The sequence below is a fragment of the Cryptomeria japonica genome, chromosome 3, assembly GCF_030272615.1.
Source record: "Cryptomeria japonica chromosome 3, Sugi_1.0, whole genome shotgun sequence".
NCBI classification, from domain to species: domain Eukaryota; kingdom Viridiplantae; phylum Streptophyta; class Pinopsida; order Cupressales; family Cupressaceae; genus Cryptomeria; species Cryptomeria japonica.
In genome coordinates, this window is record NC_081407.1 from 86,488,394 (window position 1) to 86,509,738 (window position 21,345).

At 38.6% G+C, this 21,345-nt stretch overlaps 1 protein-coding gene across 1 annotated transcript; it reads right to left on the minus strand.

The window, feature by feature from the left end:
• Window positions 1-650: 650 nt before the first annotated feature.
• On the minus strand, window positions 651-1,157 carry LOC131071015 (calmodulin-like protein 7). The gene has a single exon (XM_058006719.1). It carries the CDS (start codon window positions 1,155-1,157, stop codon window positions 651-653), a length of 507 nt encoding a protein of 168 aa, XP_057862702.1.
• Between the last annotated feature and the right edge of the window lie 20,188 nt (window positions 1,158-21,345).

Genomic DNA, 21,345 nt, shown 5'->3' on the forward strand with positions numbered 1-21,345 from the left:
AATCTTAAATGATAAAATAAAAATAAAAAATTAAATATAATGAATATATAAAAATGATTTAAACCTAAAACAAAAATATACTTTTATCAAGATATAATTATATCAAAGGTTGTCATCGATGATTAAATCATACAGCGTTACACTTCATGACAAAAAAATGAAAGTTTGTAGAAATACATGAGCAACCTCATTCATTAAAGCTAAAAACAACAAAACGTCCTTATCTAATATCACTCGAGACTTAATATATTGCTTAATGTGTATGATTTAAGACTGACATGTCCTAACATAGATTTGCACAGTTTTTACAAAATAGAGCTTATTAATCTCACGGGCTCAATGAAAATCTCTAATGCCAATCGATGGCTCAAAAATAATTCTCCTTAAAACAATGGGGATTTGATATTTTAGGGATGCAACTCTTAGCTACCGTAGTTCTCAGTTTTGAAATGCATGAATTTCTCTGTTTACCCATTTAAAGAATAGTGATATCTTATCTGTAGAAGAGTTCAAAACTTTTTTTGTTTGATATTTGAAGATGTAGACACCCAATTGACAAACAGTGTGCTGATTGCTTTTATCCAAAGAATTGTCACTTTACAAATCGATAGATAAGACATACAAAACAAGTCTCATACAACCAGATTAGTTCAAGGGTTGAGTACACCACCAGGCTTTATGGTCATCATATTCTTAAACTCAGAGAAGCCTATGAGGCCATCCAAGTTCTCATCATATCTGCGTATCATTTTCATGCAATCCTCCAAACAAATCTCTCCTTGCTCTATCAATCCCAAATTACACAGCACTTGTTGAAGCTCGGAAGAAGAAATATACCCATCTTCATTCAATTCGTAAACTTTGAATGCCTCCATTAAACATAAATCCTGATATTCTTCATTACTATCAGTACTGGTACTAGTGCTGCTCTCATGAAGAACAGATTGGTAAAGCCCAACAAATTCATCAAATGTTAAACTATCATCTTGGGTGTGAGAAACACCCATCACCAGACATTTTAATTCTTCCTCTGTTAGCTGTATTTCAAGCCTGTTGAGGAAGCAACTGATTTCTTGCAGAGTGAGGGTGCCATCACCATTTTCATCCAAGGTATCAAACATTCGGCGAATTTCATGGGGAACAGATGAAAGTGCCATGCTTTGGCCGGTGATCTTGTATAGGCTGGGTGGGATTGAACATATATCTATATATACAAAATTCAACATTCAATTTAAACTCACTAGTCAATGGTTATTTTGCGACTCATTCAGTGTAACAAATACTGATCATTCACTGTATAATCTTTCCAGGTAAGTGCAAAGAAGAGAAAAGTCTTAAGTCCAATTTTCTGTGGGTCAGTGTGGAAGAAGAATGGGAAGCTTCTGGATAAAGAGCGTGCGTATGACCGGGGGATAAAGCAGGATCCGTAGCATTTCCGTTCGCAATGATTTCATAAAAACAAGGGGCGGCGTGACTCAGGTACAGGGGACTCTTTCTTTGTCAATACAAAAATATTTTATTATGTGACTACTTGTATAATTATAACAAGTTGATAATTAAATCTTGGAAATTAAGTATTAGTGGTGGGCGAGCAGCCTTTAAAATGTTATTGATGAAAGACTTGAATATTTATTATTTATCATTGGTGGGTTTTATTGAATTAGTTTATGCTTGTTGATTATTTATATTATATATTTGTAAGTTATATGATGAACATTTAATAAGTTTATTCATGTAATTAGGAATCTATGAGATTTTTTATTCATGTAAAATATGAAATGAGTATGTGAATCAATTAAGGAGCAAGATCTAAATGGTGCAATAATGATAGGATACCCTAGGGTAGGAACACTATAAGAGGCATACATCGTACCTTAGGTTAGGAGCATCCTAAGATAGAAAAATCATAACCTAAGTTTGGAGTACTATAAGATAAATAAATCACTATTTCTACTTACACCCTAAACAAATAATGTAGGTATACGTAGATCAACTCTACATAATGCGAAAAATAGATGATAAATCAAAATCATATTGGACTTGAAATCTCAATACAAGATTATAGTAGATGAGATCAATTAGACAAAAAAACAAAAAAACATATTGTACAAGGACAAATTTGGATATAAAGGGTGAATTTGAAAACACACGACCCCTATTTACAAACTTGATTCCAAAAGGAAAAATAAATAAAAACATTTAATTACAAAGCTCAATTACATTTTTCAAATAAATATCAACCTAATTTTAAAATCTTCAATACATGTCTATATTCTTTAATCATAAAACTGAATAATGGTATCCTTATTTACATTTGCTTGTCTAAACTAACAAGTTTAATAATCTATTTTCTTATTTTCAGCCATCAATCTAAATTAATTTAATTTAGACTTGAACAGGATGAAAATCACAAGGTGAATGAAATGGTTGATTAATCAAATAAAGCATTCAAAACACAAAAACAAGAACCATTTTACCTTGAAATTTTACCTTCTTCTTCAGATTGAGCTTTGGATGAAATGAAGAAGCGCCCTATCTCCACTTGATTTGATGATCTCCAAAATGGTATTGTGGATTTCTCTCCATGCACAACAACTATGATCAAAGAATGGAGTGCTAAATGGATGAGGGATAACAAGTGGATAATGGATATGGGTGGATATCTAAATTTGCCTATAGTATGGATACACAAGGAGGATTTCAAAAGCTATGTTAGCAGCATGAGATTGCATACACAAGATGTTAGAGTTATCTTTTATTAGCTAATAATTATTTATTTAATTATTAGTCTATTATACTCTATGCTTAAGCTAAACTTAGGAATCTTATAATTCTTTAGGGTTTCGAGTATCCTCTTATAAGGATTCTCTCTTTGTATTTTCATAACAACTGTAATTATTGAATTGCATTCTTGTTGCACAATCTATATGACTCCTCTTTTCCAGATCTCTGAATTCTGGCCTCCGTAGCTATTTTGTTCTCTCTTTTTGTGACAGGTTTGCATGCAGGTGATCTTTGGGAGCTGTAGAGTTTATTTTTCCTCAACTCCAATATGGTATCAGAGCTCCATATCTACATGCCCTTGTTCTCTTGATAAGAGATTTTGGGCTTTGTTTTTTAGATCTGTGCATTCGGGGGTTTGTGCAGTTGCTTTTATTCATTTCTGGGTGTATCTGACTTTTTGCTACATTCTGGTGCCAAAAGGACTTCTTAGTTGGATTCAGAAGGCTGATTCCATGAATTTTGATATATAATTTGTCTAGTTTCAGTGATAGGGGCATTTGGGGCATGATTTTTTATTGGTACGTTTTTCGAGGCACAAAAATCCATACGGTTGTACCTGCAAATGCGTCAAAAAAATTGTCAAATTTTTAAATTTTTTTTTTTTTAACCCTCTTTATGCCCTAAAAGAGGGGTTTTTTTCTTTTGCTCATAACTTGGTCATACGAAGACATTTTTCAAAAATCTTATAGTGTCGTCGGAAAGCTCTTTCCGAGCTCTATCCAGATCTAGAGGTTTGAACTTTTGATTTTTCTTTTTTGATGGTGTTTTTTACTGTCAAAGCCAAAGGTTCCTTTTTGCACTCCGGGAGACATCACTTGAGCATCCGAACTCTGTTTTTCGAATACTTTATATTGTTGGAAAGCTTGTTCTGTGTAATTTCCAGTCATATGAGTGTTCTTTCCAGATTCTTCTCTAGGTGTATTTTATTCAGCTTTTTTTCTTTTCAGCACTCTGGTGAATATCTTGGATGTTTTAGGTCTTGGGATCTCTTTCTTTGAGTAGGATGTCTTGTCTTTGGCTTTCTATTTCCATTCTTCTATCTTTTTTGATCATTGTTGCATGTTATTTATGCAAACGCACTAAGATAAAGTGTCATCATGCATTGTATACTTGGGATCTTGCACATCTTGTGCCTTACTGTACATGCACTACTTATAAAGTGTCATGGGGGGGTTGATGTTTGCCTTTTTTTGCGATCTACCTTTGTCATGTGAGTGTTCCTTCCATGACATTAGCCTCATAATGTGTGTCGAGTGAGTGTTCCTTCCATGAAACTATGTACTTTCTTTGCACCTTCGTTGTTCCTGGTTCTTCGTCATGCAATTCTTGTTGGTCATTTTTTTCAGTGTCCTTGTCCCTCTCCCTTTTCAGCATTATGGGGAGGTTTGTCCTATTGCTTCTAATGCCTCCTTGGTTCGATTGATCAGTTCTTCAAGCTTTTGTGTTTCATGCCATATGTATCTTCAAGTTCAGTTGTTTGCCTTCATTTGACATCTGATTCGAGTAGTGTCATTTGAGGGAACTCATGCAGATTATAGTCTTCTCTACCTGGTCATGTTCTATTTCAGAGGAGGTTTTTCAGATCAGCAGTTACTCTTCGACAATGTTTGCAACTATTTCATGCTTCAGTGGTGTTCTTCATTCTCTTTTTTTTGTTCCTATTTTCTGGAACACTCTTGTTTGGAGGCTTCTTAGTCCTTCACTTGAGCTTTCATCTCTTCTTGGATAGGAGTTTTGTTCCCACAGGGTTTTTACCACTTTACAGAGATTTTATTGTACTTGGGTACCTCATCAGGCCTAGTTGTCGAGACCCATTGTTGATTTCCTGCATTTTTTATGCTTTTCTAGTCCTTAGTTGTTTTTTAGCTACTCCCTAAGTTCATCTTAAGGGGGGGTGTTAGAGTTATCTTTTATTAGCTAATAATTATTTCTTTAATTATTAGTCTATTATACTCTATGCTTAAGCTAAACTTAGGAATCTTATAATTCTTTAGGGTTTTGAGTATCCTCTTATAAGGATTCTCTCTTTGCATTTTCATAATAACTGCAATTATTGAATTGCATTCTTGTTGCACAATCAATATGACTCCTCTTTTCTGGATCTCTGAATTATGGCCTCCATAGCTATTTTGCTTCTCTCTTTCTATGACAGGTTTGCATGCAGGTGATCTTTGGGAGCTGTAGAGTTGATTTTTCCTCAACTCCAATACAAGAGATATGGAATGAAGGGGAGGAGGCCCCAATTTATAGATTTGAAGGAGGACGAATGGACAATTGGGATTGAAAATAAATTAAGGGTTGAGATTGAAGGAGATGGATGAGGTGGATTGAGAGGACATGGTGTGGAGACCAAGAGATTTACCATTAAGGAATTTCTTGTCTCCACACTCCACAATGTACATGGGGAAGATACCCTCAAGTACATTGGGAAAACAAAAAGGAATTAAAAATTCCTTGGTGGAGGAAAGGGAATTAAAAATTCCCAAATAATGAGGTGCATGGGAAAACGAAAAGGGAAAAGGAATTAAAAATTCCTTGGGAAGATGAGAGTGCATGGGGGGAAGAGGAAATTTGAAATCCTTGAAATGACCAAAGTTGGTGCATTTAAGGTTGGGGGTTGAGAGGGGGACAAGCCATTTATGGCAATTGGTTGACTTGTAGCTAATCATGGAGATTAGGAACTAGAAAATGATTATAAGGAGTGATTAAGTGGGATAATGAGATATTAGAAGACAAGTTGGAAAGTTAGGAGGATTTGAGAAGAGGAGAGAGAATGAGTGGACGAATTAAAAATTAAGAAATAATGATAAGCATGCTTCTAGAAGAATTGATTAGGTTAAGTGAGTATTAGAGGAAAATGATTTGTAGGAATCACATAATTTAGTTAATTAATTTAAATTAATTAAATAAAAGGGATTTAGAGGGATTAATTAATTTGGAGAACTTTAGAAGAATAGGGAATAATTAATTTATTAAATAAATCAATTATTGGACTACAGTGGCAGGATCAATTAAATTAAATTAAATTAATTCTAGGAAGAATGAAAGGGTAACATAATTAAATTAATTAATTTAAGTATCTACATTTTTCCCCTCTTTTACGTAGCGACAAAATTAACGATGGGTAAAAGACAGTTAAACGATGCCCCAACGTGAAGACGCGGGTGGTATATCAAAATTGGTGATGGATAAAAGAGAAAAATGATGCCCTGGAGCATGAAGACACGGGTGTTATATGCCCCCTCGAGAATTTAACCAAGAAATTTAAAAAAAAAAATCGAGAAAATTCTCGAGAAAGGAAGAAAATGATGGAGATGGAAAAGAGGAAAAAGAGGGAGCAGGAAATGAAAGGTGAAGAGAGAAAAAGGAGGAAGACATAAGAAGGGTGAGAAAACAGGTCCATGGGGGGCCCTATATAAGCCACACAGGGCCCAAGGAAGGGTCATTGTCACATACACCTTTAGAAGACTTGGAGAGCACAAGGCCTTAGTAGCAAGATGGACCGCATCCCACACCACGAGCACTGCGAAGAGAGAGTCCGATGACACCAATGATTGTTTGAGTATGGCCCACCGGTGAGTACCCCAAACCCACTTTGGGATTTAGTAGGTTAGGACAATAAATAGGATAATTAATGAGGGCTAGAGAGGGTCAGGGCATAGACGTCGATCGTCATTTCGGCACCTGTGCATGGGATCGACGCCTCTACATGCGTTGAATGCCTATGTAGGCGTTGAAGGGTTTAAAGAGGTAGAAGACCACCTACGCGGATGGATCAACATTTGCGCATATGTTGTTTTGCGGGTAAGGGGTCAAGAAGGGGGCAAAGACTGTCGATTGACATCTCCGCCTGTGGCATGACGTCTCCATCGCAGGTTTGATGTCTCCACTAAGGGGGATCAACATCTCCTCCAGAGAGGTAGGGAAATTGAAAAGTGGGGATGGGAAAGAGGATGGGAGGGGTGTAGGGGGGCACTTAGATGCCCCAGGGATAGCATAGGGTAGGAATAGGGTAGAATATGCTAGAATAGGATAAAAGAAAAGGGCTAATGAGGTGAATTGGTTGGATGTAGGTAGATGAGGGGCCTCTCACTTCTCGAGAGCACTGGCCTCTGACAATGAGGCTATACAAACAACTAAGAGAATATGAGCGAGAGATCTTGAGCACAGTGGGATTGGGGTTCGTCGAGAGGTGGTACGAGTTTAGGGCACACATAACGATGATGACAACACTCGTGGAATGCTTGAAAAACCATACTTGCACCTTTCAAATACTGACCAGGGAGGCTAGTATCACTTTATTGGATGTCTGGAGGATCTTGAAGATCCCCATCAGAGGTGTTATCCTGGAGTATCGACTGGATGGAGGAGATTACTACCTACAGTTGATATGTGAGCATGATGTGCTACTGATGGAGCAAACGAGGATGCATCTGGGATAGGCTATGGAGATCTGACATATTCCTCACCTAGTATTGTTTATATGTGGTTTCATCAATGGTCGCATGATACTGGACCTGAGCGGGCATGGATTCTCCATTGGATGGGCCCGTTGTGTACATACTATATGGTGGAGGATTACATGACTTATGCATGGGGAGTGGCTATGCTGGGACAACTATATCATGACATGCATATGTGTGTCTACCAAGGTTATAGGAACCTCAACATAGGTATCACTTTGTTGCACATATGGGCTTGGGAGCATATCGTAGTCACTCGACTAGTAGGAGCACAGGACAGGCGGTGCAGGTTTTCCTATGTTGACTACTATAGGGGCTACTCCACTATACCAGGGTGGGAGCTATGTTGTTCTGGAGGTGGGTGATGGATGAGCTGATATTCTTTAGCTAGAGACCTTTTATAGACTGCAAGAGATGGCAAGGGGATTGGCAGTTCACGAGGGTGTAGTTAGAGTGCTGGTTGTTCGAACGTACAATCCATGTCATTTATCAGTACCTACCTCACTGGGTCATGAGGCAATTCGGCCACACACAAGACATCGTTGGGCATGAGTAGACACACTTGAGGATCACATGGGAGTCAGCTACCTGGGGAGAGACAGTGGGACCACTAGAGGTCTGGGTGAGTTGGGATGCAACAAGGAGGATTACCTAAGATGAGCGCTTGTATGCGGGAGAGGATCCAGGTTGTATAGGTGCTTACACTTGCTGCTGGGAGGCACACAGACCAGTGAGAATCACCATACCAGGGTTACAGGAGGAGGACAAGATACAACCCTTAGTGTATGAGGTGGTCGAAGGAGAGGAGGATGGTCCTGCAGACATGGCAACAGCTAGAGGATAGGGATAGGGAGGAGGGGGGAGAGGGTGGAGATAGGTTTTGAGGAGGGGGAGGAGGGGATAGTAGGTACCTCATGTAGAGGTACCTTTATAGGTATAGGCACTAGCCAGCTAGATAGGTGCGGGGGTAGAAGAGGAGGAAGGAGGGGATGGGGGAGCTGAGCCCGTGGATATTCCATAGGGACAGGGACAGGTACCTCCGACAGATTTTGAGAGGGTTGTTGTCGAGCGAGAGATAGAGAGGGCAAGAGCTCAGAGTTTGGAGGATCAACTTGTTGTGGAGATGCAGAGGATTGATAAGGAGAGATCCTAGGCAGATAGCCTATTGGAGGAGGTAGGGTGGTTGAGGAGGAAGGGGATGCTCTGAGGGAGGACATGCAAACTGCATTGATGGAGAGAGATGATCTGAAGCAGGACAAGGATGAGTCTAAGAGACTGCTAGAGGAGGATAGGAGTGTGGAGTTGATAGGGTAGCTGAGGGAGGAACTCTGACTGCGGGTTGAAGCGCTTGAGACCCTTCAGGTCAGGCTTAGTAGGGTGGAGGAAGATGTGACCTGGTTGAGGAGTGAGAGAGATCTTGCTTGATATTTTCTAGCTCCTAGTGGATTTCCCCCCTCCTAACAAAGATCTCAGTAGCGGGATAGCAGGTAGAGCAGATGGGTAGGGAAATCTAGTCTTACAAGGATCTATATCATCAGGTCGTGGCTGGAGATCAGTGAGAACCCTCCTATGACAAGACCACTTGCTCTGAGATGACACAGAGTCAACAGAGAGGTGCCTTTGAAGGGATGAGGGTGTCATGACCACCAGGTGGATCATCAGTGGTCGTGACATATAGGGAGAATGCGGGACAACACTTTGATGCATGTGGCATTGTTATTTTTGAGCCTTTTGACGGGTGTATCATTGTACACTGATTAGACACATTCATTTTTTAGCTATATATGAGATGATTTTGGTGGCATATGTGTATGTACTTATTATGGATTGTTCATGGACTTTATTATTATTTCTATGTGATGGATGATGATGATTACAATTTTATGAAATGCATGTGATTTGACCTATTTGTGATGCAGAATGTATCATTATGAAATTTATGCATGTGTTATGTATATGATGTGTTGGTTATTGATGCTCCTACGATATGTTGTTGTCATTGATGTCAACATATTTGTGTTTTGGTGTTCCAATAATTGCAGAGAGTTGATCTGGTTGGTTTATTTGTTTGATATGTTGAATCAACTAGGGATACTTGTTTCAGAGTTGGTTTCATGATGCTATGTGGTGATTTGATCGATTTGTGGGTTGGTTTTTCAGACATTCAGTGTTGCAGTATTCTGGTGTTTGATTTGTTGTGACAGATGAAGAATCTAAGAATGGGAATTTAGAAGATGAATTTGTATTTATAGCTATTAAGGAAGATAATCTGGTGCCAGTGAATTCTACAAGCTGTATTATTGAGGAGAAATCTTTGGCTACTAAGATTGAAGAGAAAGATGAATGGGTAATTGGTAGTAGTTTTTCACATCATATGATAGGTGACAAAAGAAAATTTGTGAATATGGAGAAGTATGATGGTGGTTTAGTAATATTTGGAGATGATAAAGCTTGTGTAATTCTTGGTAGAGGTGTTATTTTCTTGATGGTAAGCATAATATTGATGATGTCTTATATGTTGAAGGTTTGAAGCATAACATTTTGAGTGTTGGACAGATGGTTGACAAGGGATGTGATTTGCAATTCAAGAATGGTAAATGCAAGATTCTAAATGCCTCCAATATAGGATTGTATCAGGAACTAAGACAAAAGGTAATATCTCACATTTGAATGTTGGTAAGAAAAGTTGTTTGATTGCTCAGATAGATGAAAGTTGGTTGTGGCATAGAAGAATGTGTCATGTTAATTTTGATTGCATGATAAGGATAAGTTCTACTCAAGTTATTAGAGATTCACCTAAGATTGTGAAACCTTCTAATCCAGTATGTAAAGAATGTCAATTGGGAAAGCAAACAAGAATTTCATTCAAAAGTAAGTTGTATAAATCTAATGGATTGTTGGATCTTGTGCATACTGATTTGTGTGGTTATACAAGAGTGATAAGCATGCAATGTGACATGTATTTCATGTTATTGATTGATGACTACTCTAGAATAATGTGGGCTAGCTTTCTAAAGGAAAAATCAGAAGCACTAGAGAAATTCGAGATATTCAAAGCTAAGGAAAAGACAAAGACTTGATTGAAGCCGAAATGTCTGAGATCTGACAGAGGAGGATAATTCACATTTGGTGAGTTTGATTCTTTGTGTAATAAGCATGGAATTAGAAGACTTTTATCTACTCCTAGAACCCCTCAACAAAATGGAGTTGTTGAAAGGAAGAACATAGCTATTTTGGATCCTGCTAGGACTATGTTGATTGAAAGAAATGTTTCATGGACCTTTTGGAGAGAAGTTGTTAGCACTGATATATACACATTCAACCGGGTGCATATAAAAGGTGATTCTGGTAAGACTCCATATGAGTTACGGTTTAATCATGTTCCTATAGTTAGATATTTCAAAATTTATGGAAGCAAATGTTACATCAAAAGAGATGAGGATATAGGAAAGTTTGATGCAAGAAGTGATGAAGGAATCTTCTTGGGATATTCTACTAAGAGAAAGGCCTACCAGTGTTACAATAAGAGGTTGAGAAAGATAGTGGGGTATGTGCAGGATCATGTTGTGCCAAAACCGGCCCTTAAGTGGCAATGAAATTTCAGAAAATCAGAGTTATGCAACTTAACATGAAAATTTGAATAAGTTGTGAACATTATTTTTAAAATATGTAAGAAGAGAATATATAGAAAATTGAATGTAGTTTCTAAGCTACTAGTTGTTTTTTGGAAAAAAAAAATCCTATTTGATGAAAATTTCAAATTTCAATGCAGTGGTACTAAAATTTCAGGAAAAAAATAAAAAGTAGGCATATGTCTGACCACCCTAATCACAATCAAATCTTAATATTTTTTATAATATTTATAATATAAGTATTAGACTCATGTCCGAATGTGACACATATTTTTTTTTAATTTTTTATAAATTAAATAATTATTTATGAATTTTTTACTATAGCTTTTCGGAAATTCAAAAACTCCTACATTTGACCACCTTAACTTGGTCAAAACCTTATGAAATTTAATTTTTTTAAATTTTTCCCTATAGTAGATGAAGCATAGGATTTGACGCATGTTTCAGTTTCAAAAAATGTTATACCGTTTGAAAGTTATGAGTGTTTTTCAATCAGTATATCAATAGGACTATTGTCAGAATTCAATTAGAAAATAAATAATAATTATTTATTAAAGTTGAAATAAGACAAGCCTTATATTATTGGAAATTTGGGAACGTCCTTAAAAAACCCTTTTTGTTTTATCAATTTTGGTTACAAAAAAATTCGTCAGCCACCAGTGTAAAGTCTGGAAAATCAAGGAATACTGAAAAACACATTTTTTCAAATGACTTTCTAGGCTCGTCACTTCCAAGCCAAATACCAAAGCATTCCTGAGCCGAAATTTGAAATTTGAAAATTTGACTACAAAAATCGAATATCAGATAAAATCGAATATTGGATTTTATCCAATATTCGATTTTAGTACAAAAATTTGTGGTCCCCAAAAAATTTCCCGTTGCTGCCATTTATTTGGTAAACTACCACATGGCAGAAATCCGATATCTGATTAAATCGGATATCGGATTTTATTAGTTATATATTAGAGAGAGAGAGAGAGAGAGAGAGAGAGAGAGAGAGAGAGAGAGAGAGAGAGAGAGAGAAGGAGATGGAGAGAGATAGAGAGAGAGACACACACACAATATGACCCCTAACGACACAATTTGGTGTCTTAAGGGGTCCTACAATGTCGTTAGGGGTCATATGGTGTCTTGGGATACCATAGGACCCCTTCAGACACCAAATCATGTTGTTAGGGGTCATATGGTGTCCCATGAACCCTTATGACCTCTTAGGACACCATATGACCCCTAATGACACCATATTGGGTCGCTTTGGGTCATATTGTGTCCTAAGGGGTCATATTGTGTCCTAAGGGGTCCTATGGTGTCCCAAGACACCATATGACCCCTATGGACACCATATGACCCCTAACGACACCATAGGACCCCTTAAGACACCAAATCATGTCATTAGGGGTCATATTGTGTCTTACGAGGTCGTAGGACACAATATGACCCCTAACGACATGATTTTGTGTCTTAAGGGGTCCTATGGTGTCATTAGGGGTCATAGGGTGTCCACAGGGGTCATATGGTGTCCCATGAACCCTTATGAACTCTTAGGACACCATATGACCCCTAATGACACCATATTGGGTCGCTTTGGGTCATATTGTAGGGAAAAGGGGTCATATTGTGTCCTAAGGGGTCCTATGGTGTCCCAAGACACCATATGACCCCTATGGACATCGTATGACCCCTAACGACACCATAAGACCCCTTAAGACACCAAATCATGTCTTTAGGGGTCATATAATGTCTTACGGTGTCGTAGGACACAATATGACCCCTAACGACATGATTTGGTGTCTTAAGGGGTCCTATGGTGTCGTTAAAGGTCATAGGGTGTCCATAGGGGTCATATGGTGTCCCATGAACCCTTATGATCTCTTAGGACACCATATGACCCCTAATGACACCACATTGGGTCGGTTTGGCTCATATTGTGTCCTAAGGGGTCCTATTGTGTCCGAAGACACCATATGACCCCTATGGACACCATATGACCCCTTACGACACCATAGGACCCCTTAAGACACCAAATGATGTCTTTAGGGGTCATATTGTGTCTTACGGGGTCGTAGGAAATAATATGACCCCTAACGACATGATTTGGTATATTAAGGGGTCCTATGGTGTCGTTAGGGGTCATAGGGTGTCCATAGGGGTTATATGGTGTCCCATAAACCCTTATGACCTCTTAGGACACCATATGACCCCTAATGACACCATATTGGGTCGCTTTGGGTCATATTGTGTCCTAAGGGGTCATATTGTGTCCTAAGGGGTCCTATGGTATCCCAAGACACCATATGACCTCTATGGACACAGTATGACCCCTAATGACACCATAAGACCCCTTAAGACACTAAATCATGACGTTAGGGGTCATATTGTGTCTTGCGGGGTCGTAGGAAATAATATGACCCCTAGCAACATGATTTTGTGTCTTAAGGGGTCCTATGGTGTCTTTAGGGGTCATAGGGTGTCCATAGGGGTCATATGGTGTCCCATGAACCCTTATGACCTCTTAGGACACCATATGACCGCTAATGACACCATATTAGGTCGCTTTGGGTCACATTGTGTCCTAAGAGGTCAAATTGTGTCCTAAGGGGTCCTATGGTGTCCCAAGACACCATATGACCCCTATGGACACCATATGACCCCTAACGACACCATAGGACCCCTTAAGACACCAAATCATGTCGTTAGGGGTCATATTATGTCTTACGGGGTCGTAGGACACAATATGACCCCTAACGACATGATTTGGTGTCTTAAGGGGTCCTATGGTGTCGTTAGGGGTCATAGGGTGTCCATAGGGGTCATATGGTGTCCCATGAACCCTTATGACCTCTTAGGACACCATATGACCCCTAATGACACCATATTGGGTCGCTTTTGGTCATATTGTGTCCTAAGGGTTGCTATGGTGTCCCAAGACACCATATGATCCCTATGGACACCATATGACCCCTAACGACACCATAGGACCCCTTAAGACACCAAATCATGTCGTTAGGGGTCATATTGTATCTTACAAGGTCGTAGGACACAATATGACCCCTAAAGACATGATTTGATGTCTTAAGGGGTCCTATGGTGTCGTTAGGGGTCATAGGGTGTCCATAGGGGTCATATGGTGTCCCATGAACCCTTATGACCTCTTAGGACACCATATGACCCCTAATGACACCATATTGGGTTTCTTTGGGTCATATTGTGTCCTAAGGGGTCATATTGTGTCCTAAGGGGTCCTATAGAGTCCCAAGACACCATATGACCCCTATGGACACCCTATGACCCCTAACGACACCATAGGACCCCTTAAGACACCAAATCATGCTGTTAGGGGTCATATTGTGTCCTACAACCCCGTAAGACACAATATGACCCCTAATGACATGATTTGGTGTCTTAAGGGGTCCTATGGTGTCGTTAGGGGTCATAGGGTGTCCATAGGGGTCATATGGTGTCCCATGAACCCTTGTGACCTCTTAGGACACCATATGACCCCTAAGGACCCCATATGACCCTTATAGGACACAATATGACGTCCTAAGGGGTCCTATGGTGTCCCAAGACACCATATGACCCCTATGGACACCATATGACCCCTAACAACCCCATATGACCCCTATAGGACACAATATGGTGTTCTAAGGGGTCCTATGGTGTCCCAAGACACCATATTACCCCTATAGACACCATATGACCCCTAATGACCCCATATGACCCCTATAGGACACAATATGGTGTCCTAAGGGGTCCTATGGTGTCCCAAGACACCATATGACCCCTATGGGCACCCTATGACCCCTAACGACACCATAGGACCCCTTAAGACACCAAATCATGTTGTTAGGGGTCATATTGTGTCTTAAAAATGTTGAAAGTGATAATGAAAATGCTCAACATGTGGAAAATTTTGACATAGGAGGTGAAAATGTGGAAAACTTTAACGTTGAAGGTGGAATTGCTCAACCAAGTGAACCATATGTAACACATAATTACTTTAGAAATGAAAACCCTCTCATGGATGAAAGACAAATTCCAAATCCAAGACCTTCAAGAACCCCAAAATGGTTATTTGAAATCGATGAGAACTTTATTGCGAATCTTGAAGGCAAGAGGTCAACAAGAACTTTTCGGTTGTGGGCTACACAACTTTTCAACCAAAATTTTAGCAATAAGACATTGACCGAGCAATGCCAACTCTTTGTTCAATTGCTAAAGTTGATAAAGATGAGACCATTGCTAAACAAATTGAAGATTCGTATGAACAAGAAGATGGAGAGAAATTCTATTATTGCAAAAAATCTATTTGACACTCTCAATTCTATTGGAAAGAATACCAAAGAAAGAGATAAGAGAGCCGCTCGAAGAGTGAATACAATCTCCTTAGTAAGCCATCAATTGAGGAAGGCTTGTCAAATGAGACAAACTTGTGTTGATTTTAAAATAAACCGTAAAACTTTGGATAGAGCACTTGCACAAAGACAAAGACTTGACGATCCACTTCAACAAGATACATGGGCATTTGGTGGGAGGCTTCCACGTGTTGATAGAAAGTTGACCGACAATGTGAAGGAAGAGATTCAACAATTTTGGCACTCTAATTCTAGAGTGTCACCCAATGTAAAGGACGTTTTGAAATTAAGAATCGACAACCGAGACCGCACACCGCATCCCAAACATTTCTTGGAATCAAGCCAAACAATGTTGTATAAAAAATTTTGTGAATTACATCCAACTTTGCAAATATCACAAAGGGCCTTTGAATCTTTGAAACCATTTTATTGTGTTCCTCTTAAGATTCGCAATACCTGTTGTTGCAAGTACCATGTGGAGTTTCAATGTACCATGAACTTTTATGTCATATTCGTTCTATGATGCATATTAATGAGATGTTGTAGGAGTGTGGTGCAATGCTATTTTTGAGATCATCAAGAGACTTGCAAGATCTATTTTTATGGCCTAGAGATGATGGCCGCTAGTTCTATAGAAATGATTGTTTGAATGAGAAGTGCTCAGAATGCGGTGGGTTGTCAAAGTTTGTTTCATGTTTTCATGAGGGCAGCGAACATGAGTTTGGAAATAATTATGTTGAGAAAAAAAGATACGAGACAGCGAAATATACTTTGAAGAGTGGAGGTGAAGGTTCTAGATGCGAATTAGTCTCAAGAGAAGTGAGTATTGCTGATTTTATTTTGGATTTTAAGGAAAGTCTTTTCTACAAGTATGCAAGGCACACCCATAGGTCTCAGTGGTTGGATCAACAGTTCAGGATGTGTAAGAACTCTTTCCCGATTGGCAATATTGTATCGGTGGTTGATTTTGCAGAGAACTATACATTGCAACCACAGAATGAGGTACAGTCTCAGTACTACAATTCAGTCCAGATTGCTATTTTTGTTCACATTACATATACACATGCTCCTGATAGTACAGAAGAGGACAAGAAGATAATCAGGGAGTATCATTTTTATATGAGTGATGATAGATCACACTCCTCCGAGTATGTGCAACATTCTTTCGAGAATTTTTTTGAGTTCTTGCATGAGAAAGATATTGCAATTGACCGACATATAATATGGTCAGATAACTATACGGGTCAATTCAAGAATGCCCGTATGTTTAATTGGTTGAGTAGAATGCATGTGGAGAGGTGTAAACCTCATATTTGGTGTTTTTTTGAGGCAGGGCATGGGAAGGGAGAGCATGATGGAATAGGTGCATGTTTGAAGAGAGCTCTAGTTAAGGAGCAATTGAGGATTTCAGGTGAAAATTTCTCTGATGCACGTTCCATTGTTGATTGGTGTAGTTCAGCATTACTCTTGATTCAATAGTGAGCATATTCTTTTGGTTGGTTGAGGAGGGAACAGTGGGAGATAGATTGGATTGTCAAACAATTAAAGATTCTTCAAAAATGCATTCATTTCTCAGCTCAGATGCAAGTACATGGACCATTTGGACACGAGTGTTGGCTTCTTTTTGTCAGAGTTGTGTTGATTGGCATCAGTGCGAGTCAAGTGAGTGGGTTGATACGTGGGTTCCCCACTATCTAACTCCTTTATCTCAAACAATATCCTTGTCAAACAATGACATGGAAAGTTCACTTGAGTATGATCATCTATCAGATCTTGTACAGCCAGGACATGTTTTTGCAGTTGTTGCATCGCAAGGGAATGAAGAGAGATCAGAATATTGGTTGGCACGATGTGTACGGGGAAAACAAAAGCTAACACAACCAGTGACAGATGATGACGGGTTCACATATCCTACAGGTTCAGTTGTTGTTGTGGAAACTTGGTTGTGAACATACACGATTAGAAAGAATGGCATACCTACATTTGAAGACTATGAGAGACACAAAACCATTATAATGTATTCACACCTTATTATAGCTACTAATGTCAAGTTGTTGAAGCATCAAGCAAAACCGAAAACCCTAGAGCCATGGACAGTGACTACTGCTGATCATGAAGCAATACTGGATACTCTTAAACAAAGAGATGACCCTTCAGGCACACTTGAGTAGTAGGTCTTTAATGGTGCCTTATTTTTTTTATCATGCATTTCATTTCAAACAATGATCATTAAACCTTAATGATCAAGTTTGTTACGTGTATATTAAGGATGTGTTGAAAATGCAGGTCTATTGATGAACATTTTTTTTTGGCAACATGGTTTTTGCATGCACATAGCGGGTACATGATATAATCGGAAGGGATGTATTTTTGCAACATGCTTATTATCGTGCATTTGATGAGCTTTACAATTTTTGTTATTAGAGAACACTATCTAACAATTTTTGATGATATAATTATCGCAAAACCTTTATGCTCATGCAGGTCTTTATTGATGATATACAATAGTACATCACATTATGATTTTTGATGATATACAAGTTCATGCTAGATCATTCGCCGTTGACAAGACCCTCTCTTGGTGATGGTACATATTATTTTGTGCATTAATGAGATAAAAAAAATTGCATAAACATTAAGTCAAGTGAATGTATTGCTATTTAGAAATGACCATATCTACCATTGTCTTCAACCATGCAGAGAAATGCAGTGAGAAGGGCTTTAATCAACATGTGTCTTTCTTCAAAGTTATGCTTGTATACTTTGCAGAGCAACTAGTAAGTTTCGTAATTATACAATCTTGTGCATCTTAAAAATGTTTGAAATGATCTATTTATAATTTGCCAAACTAATTTGTATTAAGTGTTATAATTTGTTTCTTGTAGCACATTCATTCTGCATAAAAAGATTACTTATTTTGGTCTTCATTTATATACAGGCATTGTTGTACGCAAGCTTTTCTCTTAGGACATGAGGATGTCTGATGCAGATGAAGTGGGATGTTGTATTTGTATATGGATGTGAATTGATGTAACATTGTTGTGATGATATACAATGTCCATGAGCAAATTATGTGTATAGAATACATGGAAATATTCATGATCATTATGTGTCTACAGTGTAATGCTTGGAAATATTGATGATATACAATGTCCATGAAAAAAAAATCATGTTTGCATATCCCTTCATGGATGTCACATGCAAGTGTAATGGTGATTATGTGTATACAATACATGGAAATATTCATGATCATTATTTGTCTACAGTGTAATGCCTGTTTATATATAATTTTAGCGCTCAAGGGACGACGCCGATAGGGTATGACCCCGAGCGTTCGATCGAGTGCGGGGGCAAAATAGGAGCATGCGTAGGGTAATAATGCCTAACTAGACATGTCGGAGTTGACGGTTCGTCATCGCGATGAGCAGAACGAGAAATCGGCCATGCGACAACATTCCATTGAGTGAGACTGGCGATTTTTTCGCCAACCGAAAAATTGCTACCCTAATAAAACCGTAGGGCAACTTGAAAAACCGAGATAGGCTTTTTTAGGAACCCCTCTCGTGGCCCCACAGGTTCAAATAGATCATTTGCAGGTGCCACAGGTTCCGAGTTAGGGCTCGTCAAAGTTTGACAATTTTGAGCACTTAGGGCGCTCAAGGGACGACGCTGGTAGGGTATGACCCCGAGCGTTCGATCGAGTGGGGGGACAAAATACGAGCATGCATAGGGTAATAATGCCTAAATGGACATTTTGGTGCCGACGGTTTGTCATCGCGACGATCAGAATGAGAAATCGACCATGTGACAACATTCCATTGAGTGAGACTGACGATTTTTTTGCCAACCGAAAAATTGCTGCCCTAAGAAAATCGTAGGGAAGCTTGAAAAACCAAGATAGGATTTTGTAGGGACCCCTCTTGTGGCCTCGTAGGTTCAAATGGATCGTTCACAGGTGCCATGGATTCCGAGTTAGGGCTCGTCAAAGTTTGATAATTTTGAGCAATTAGGGCGCTCAAGGGACGACGTCGGTAGGGTATGACCCCGAGCGTTTGATCGAGTGGGGGGGAAAAATAGGAGCATGCATAGGGTAATAATTCCTAACTGGACATGTCGGAGTCGACGGTTCGTCATCGCGATGAGTAGAACAAGAAATCGGCCATGCAACAACATTCCATTGAGTGAGACTGATGATTTTTTTGCCAACCGAAAAATTGCTGCCCTAATAAAACCATAGGGCAACTTGAAAAACTGAGATAGGCCTTTGTAGGGACCCCTCTCGTGTCCCCGTAGGTTCAAGCAAATCATTCACAGGTTCAATGGATCCCGAGTTAGGGATCGTCAAAGTTTGACAATTTTGAGCACTTAGGGTGCTCAAGGGATGACACTGGTAGGGTATGACCCCGAGCGTTCGATCGAGTGGGGGGGAAAATAGGAGCATGCATAGGGTATTGTTCATTAAATGAATTGTAATGTTCATTGAATGAATTGTATTGTATTGTTGATTAAATGAATTGTATTGTTCATTAAATGAATTGTATTGTATTGTTCATTAAATGAATTATATTGTTCATTATAAAAACAACACTTACGATGAAATGAAATGAATTGTATTGTTCATTAAATAGCCATTATTAACCATTGTTAATTATTGGAATGAAGATTAAATATTTCCATGATAACACCATGCACAGATGAGCAACAATTTATATGATCGAATATCAACTTCTGTATATATAAAAATGTCAAATGATTACAAATGTATGTCCATACACAAATATGGCATAAACGCCAACTGAAACAAAATGTATGTCTAAATACGTGAATGTATGTCCATATACAAAATATACATGCCAACTAGACATGTAAGCATCCCAAAACTATCTATAACATCCTAAGCTGTTGATGGATCATCAAAATCGATCCTCTTCGCCGCACTGCTCGGCTCTAAAGGATCCTGCACAAGAAAAACAAACCACGATTAATATTAGTTATATTATATAATTCACATTCAATAAGTTAACATAAAAATGAACTATAATTGAACTATTCATGTTTACCTCATCTCCACGTTTTCTCTTCAGCTTTGCAAGACTCTTGATGTATGTCTTCGGTAGAGGAGGTATGTTTTGAATATTTTCATACACAACCTACATATGTTCAGAAACATGACATTGATACAAGTTAGCATATAATTGTCATTGATAATAACAAATTATATCTACTAATCAAAAACTAAAATAAACACACATCTACTCGAGGCATCTCTTCTTCTTCTTCAGGTATACTGGGTGTAGTCATCAAGGATGTGAAGCCAAGAATTCTCTACATATATACACAACAAGTATATGAAACTATCAATCTATGTCTAGACATTGTATAATCACTATAAGTTATTTAAACTATTCATTCAATCATATTTGCATTCAATTACCTTTCCCTTGTCTCCAACTGCACTACCAGATCCTAAATCACACTGCCCCGCACTCGTGCCACTTGTGCCCTACAAGAGTAAAATAAGATATACATGCAAGTTACTACATAATCTAATTAATACCAGAATAAATGATGAGCATGTATGTACAATAAAATACAAACGACTAGGTGCAATAATATATGTACTGTCAAGCTATCAAGGCCAAATGAAATGGTCGTCAAGGTGCCCTCCTAAATCTTTCGCAACTCATCCTCGGTCATCAACTGTTAAATAGACCATGTAAATAAAAATTAGTACTTAATATTATCTAATTTATAAATATTTAATTAAAATATAACATGAACTGTGAAACACAAATCTTACCAATACATCATTAATGTATGATGATGGTGCCTCCTCGCCTCTAGCATGTGAGGACTCCCCAGGGTATCCTCCAGTCTGTGTAATAACATCTAGTGCATCATGCATCTCATTCACCTCATAATCTGCACTATCCATAGGAGGATCAACAGGCTGTCCAAGTGGACCCAAGCATACGTGCCCACACATGACACAACTATGGGGCACGCATATGTGTGGAGTCAAGGATGATGTGTCACTGGCACTGGATGCACCTCTACCATCAAGAGTAGGCTGAGCTACTATCGCAGCCTGAGAAACCAAAAGGCTACTCA

Bases quoted from the DNA above. Each gene is read 5' to 3' on its own strand.
- LOC131071015 (XM_058006719.1), bottom strand. From the start codon at position 1,157: ATGGCACTTTCATCTGTTCCCCATGAAATTCGCCGAATGTTTGATACC.